Source organism: Phoenix dactylifera, chromosome 8 (assembly GCF_051530095.1).
Source record: "Phoenix dactylifera cultivar Ajwa chromosome 8, Ajwa_hap1_PhDact_Kaust_v1.1, whole genome shotgun sequence".
Lineage (NCBI taxonomy): Eukaryota > Viridiplantae > Streptophyta > Magnoliopsida > Arecales > Arecaceae > Phoenix > Phoenix dactylifera.
Genome location: NC_143197.1, coordinates 24462679 through 24466659, shown reverse-complemented (window position 1 = coordinate 24466659; position 3981 = coordinate 24462679). Strand labels below are relative to the sequence as shown.

General features: G+C 48.2%; 1 protein-coding gene across 1 annotated transcript; it reads right to left on the bottom strand.

The window, feature by feature from the left end:
• Positions 1-2085: 2085 nt before the first annotated feature.
• LOC103719226 (aspartyl protease AED3-like) lies at positions 2086-3708 on the bottom strand. Its single transcript, XM_008808367.5, has one exon. It carries the CDS (start codon positions 3569-3571, stop codon positions 2216-2218), a length of 1356 nt encoding a protein of 451 aa, XP_008806589.2. The 5' UTR covers positions 3572-3708; the 3' UTR covers positions 2086-2215.
• Positions 3709-3981: the final 273 nt, after the last annotated feature.

Below are 3981 nucleotides of genomic sequence, written 5' to 3'. Positions count from 1 at the left end.
GCTTATTTTGCTGCTTGTGCCGTGCTCAACTTTTCCTACTCGAATGCTTCCAGTATGATTTACAGCTGCCTCTTGAATCCAGCACTTTGATATGAATTGTTACATTGCAGGTACTCAGGAGTTTAAGCTTTTCCAATCTACACTCATTTCTTTGGATCGCCTTTTTGCCATACTCCTCTTTGCATCACCTTTGAACGCCCCATTTTTCCCCGTTCTACTTGATCAAGCAGTGGAGCATGCAAAATAACATCATATGTTTGCGGTGGAGCATACAAAATAACATAATATGCTTGAATTTTATTGGCGATTCAACCTTCATAATTTTTTTTTTTTTTTGGTTCCTTTATGATGCACACGGTGCTTATATTCTCTCTGTTCAAGCTCTGACGTCCTCATCAAGTTTATGATTCAAATTTATTCAAATTTAATTATAAGTATCACGATTGGCTCGTGGTCAGTCCTGAGAGATTTGTGTTATAGTTTCTTAGTTTATATAGATTATGAGTCGGGTTTGCATAAGTATTCAAGATTTATCTAATGAATAGCAAATGTGCGCTGCATCAATCAATAAAGGTTATTTGGGAGGAGGGGAAGGTGTGTGACAATCAGGTTGATGAGAGGACGATTTTCCATATATGGACGGAAGCCATGGTTCCACAGAGGTCAATGTGTGTTTTTGATAAGATGAATAGATCATATTAACTCTAGTATGAGTATATTCATGTAAGTCAAAAGATAGAATAAGATGAAAAGGAAGAGGGGTAGCCTCATGTCTGTCCCACAAACAACCATCAGAATACTGAGCCATTTAGGAGGCGATCTGCTGAAATCACCATTTATCCTAAAAGCTTAAGTTGATAGAATGAGGTAGATTTATTTATATATTTTAAATTTTCTTACACTCCTCCTTACATGTGGGCCGGATTTTCTTTCTTTTAATGTCTATCCCAAAAGCTTAAGTTTTTTTGAAAAAGTGGTGATTTCAACATGGTATCAGTGTAGAGGTCCTGAGTTCGAACCTTGTCTCTCACTCTTTAACCCTATTATTAAAAAAAAAAATTTACATGTTGGGCTCGCCCATTAAAGAAAAGTATAGCTCATATGTGAGGAAGAGTGTAAAAAAATATAAATATATAAATAAATCTATCTTATTATATAAGCTTAAACTTTTGGAATAAGTGGTGATTTTAACACGATCCAATCAACCACCCTATTCGCCTCTCAATTTGTGTTTCTAGAGAGTATTTATTGCTTCTAATTTATAGATTATCATTATGAAAAATAAAAGCTTCTTAGTTGGTTGGAAATTTTAATTTATACGAGTAAATTAAGATGCATTTCTGATTCATGGACTTGCTTACTTTGAAATCTAAGATTTAATACCAGATCTCATCAATCTTTATATTTGCTTAGGTTTTCTCAATATTAGTTTGCCATATGTTTGCTATATAGGTTATTGATTTGAATCTTTGTACCTCTAACTCTGTCGAAGACCAACGCTCTGGATGATTTCGAAACTTTTCTTTTTTAGCCATCTACTATATTAACTATAAATTAATAATTCTTTGGAGGGTCTAGGTTCTTCCTTTTTGCAATATACGTACACCATCAAATTGTACCATCGCTGCTATAAGATTTATATAAATATATAAAAAAAATATTTAAAGTGCTTCGAGATCTATGCAAGATATGATCCAACGGCGTGAAAGAACAAACAGTCTTCCATGCGATGCGATGGATACACCCTGAGCTTTTTTTGAGACGAACATTTTTGAAAATTTAGACTTTTTTTTTGCTAAATCAGAAGAATCATACTATATGAGTACGAATACAGCCAAAAAAATCAAAAAGCAATACATCTCGGAGAGCATCAGACAACTCCTTCTCACCAACACTAAATCTTAAAAAATATTTAAATTAAAATAAAAGCACACCAACTCTACCATGGACATCATTCATTGATGGAAACATTAAACTACGGCTACTCTCAAGTGGATCCAAACCATGCACGATGCCCCATGCTTGAAGTTCCCAAAAAGCTCGGTAGAAGCGCTCGCTGGAAGAGAAAGTAAAAGAAAATGCAGCCCTCCCAAGTCCTAACCTAAACTATTTTGGCTTAGGAGGAGATGGAAGAGAGGAGCCAGGGCAAGCAACCAGGCTCTCCCCACCTTATACTTGGAAGAACCCCCTGGACCAGCAAACGGGGTAGTCACCGTCAAGTGCAGCGTTCCCGGGCGATGCCGAGCCTGCCGCCGGCTCCGTCGAAGACCACCCGGTGGTTCTGCTGCGCCATGCTGGCCACCACATTAAGCACCGAGTTCACATTCCCCGGCGACGCCGCCATCGCCAGGCACAGTGTACTCCCGGAGCTACTCCGGATAACCACGTTCTCCTCCGGCAGCCGCACTCTCATCCCCTCGAACTCCAGCTCCACTGCCGGCACCTTCACCGCCGCTCCGCTATAACACGTATCAAAGCCCCCAAGAAACGTCACTGCCCCGCCTCCCTTAATCCTTCGCCGGAACTCATCCCTCACCGCCTCGTAGGCCGGCGCCACCAGCCTCGTGAACATGGTCCCCGAGTCGATGATGGTGCCGCCGCCGGTGGACGGGTCGAAGGCGAAAGCCTCCGGCGGGATTCTTACCGGCCGACCGCCGACCCGGATGCGGGTCATGTTGACGTAGTAGAGGGAGGGACGGCGGGGGTTGGCGAGAAGCGGGGTCGAGTGGATGCGACGGGGCTTGGCCGCGGGACCGAGGCGGAGGGAGCCGGAGAAGTTGAGGGAGCGGAAGTTGGGGAGGCAGTAGGAGAAGGTGGCGGCGTAGCGGGGGCGGGTCTGGGAGGGGAGGGAGGCGGGGCCGCGGCCGAGTCCGAGGAGGCCCTGCGGCGGGAGGGACGCGCCGGTGACCGTCTGGAGGCAGCCGAAGTTGTAACCGGAGATGACGTCGGCGGCGAGGGAGAGGGAGTCTTGCACGAGGCTGGCCTGGAGGGAGGAGGATCCGTAGGTGAGGCTGAAGGAGCAGGCGGCGGCGCCGTCGGTGGCGGAGGGGCAGGAAGGGTTGGGGACTTGGGAGCAGAGGGGGGTGCCGCAGGGGAGGGGTTGGAAGGTGGAGGAGTTGGCGGGGGAGAAGGAGGGGGAGGACGAGGGGCAGCCGGCGCAGGCGGTGCATGGGATCCATGCAGCGTCGTTGCTGGTGTCCACAGTGAGAAGGAGGGGCTGGGGAGGGGTGCCGACGCCGGCGCGGACAACGTAGGTGGGGGTCTGGAGGAGGAGGCGACCGGAGGCGATCGGGGCGCCGGGCGCGGCCTTTTTGCGGCGCGCATGGGAGGTGGTGGTGGCGGCGAGGGCGAGGAGGCGGGACTCGTCGTGGGAGGTGAGGGAGAGGAGGGTGGCCTCGAAGGAGGAGGGGGAGAAGGGATCAGGGTGGTGGAGGCTGGAGAAGGGATTGAAAGCATGGAGGATCCGGAGGTCGATGGCAATGGCGGCGGGGAGCGAGAAGGAGAGCATTGCTGCGAGTGCTACCAGGTGTAGCAGTGGAAGCAGTGGGGGTGGTGGAATGGCCATGGACATGGGGAGGGAATGGTGATGATGAGTATGAGATGGGTATTAGGGGTTGGGTTGTCTCTGGGGTGATGAGGAAGGGATGGGTGGGGAGAATGGGGTTTATATAGGAGAGAGGGTAGGTGGGAGAGATGAGGAGTTGGGTGACGAACAGACTGGAATCCATTTAGTTCTGCTCGTGAGTGGGGAAGTCAGAGAATGGGGAGACGATGGTGCCGTTGGCCTGGGAGTACTCCATTATTGATGGTGCAGATATGGAAGTCCGCTGTGCTCCAATTTTGCTTCCTTTCCTCTGTAACGTGCCTTTTTGTCATCACCGTTGCTTGGCACTTGCCCTAAACAGGAAATGGTGCATGTATCATGGCTCAGGATAACGTTTTGAGAGGCCTCCCGTCAGCTGATACATTTCAAAACAGAAC

Bases quoted from the DNA above. Each gene is read 5' to 3' on its own strand.
- LOC103719226 (XM_008808367.5), bottom strand. From the start codon at position 3,571: ATGTCCATGGCCATTCCACCACCCCCACTGCTTCCACTGCTACACCTG.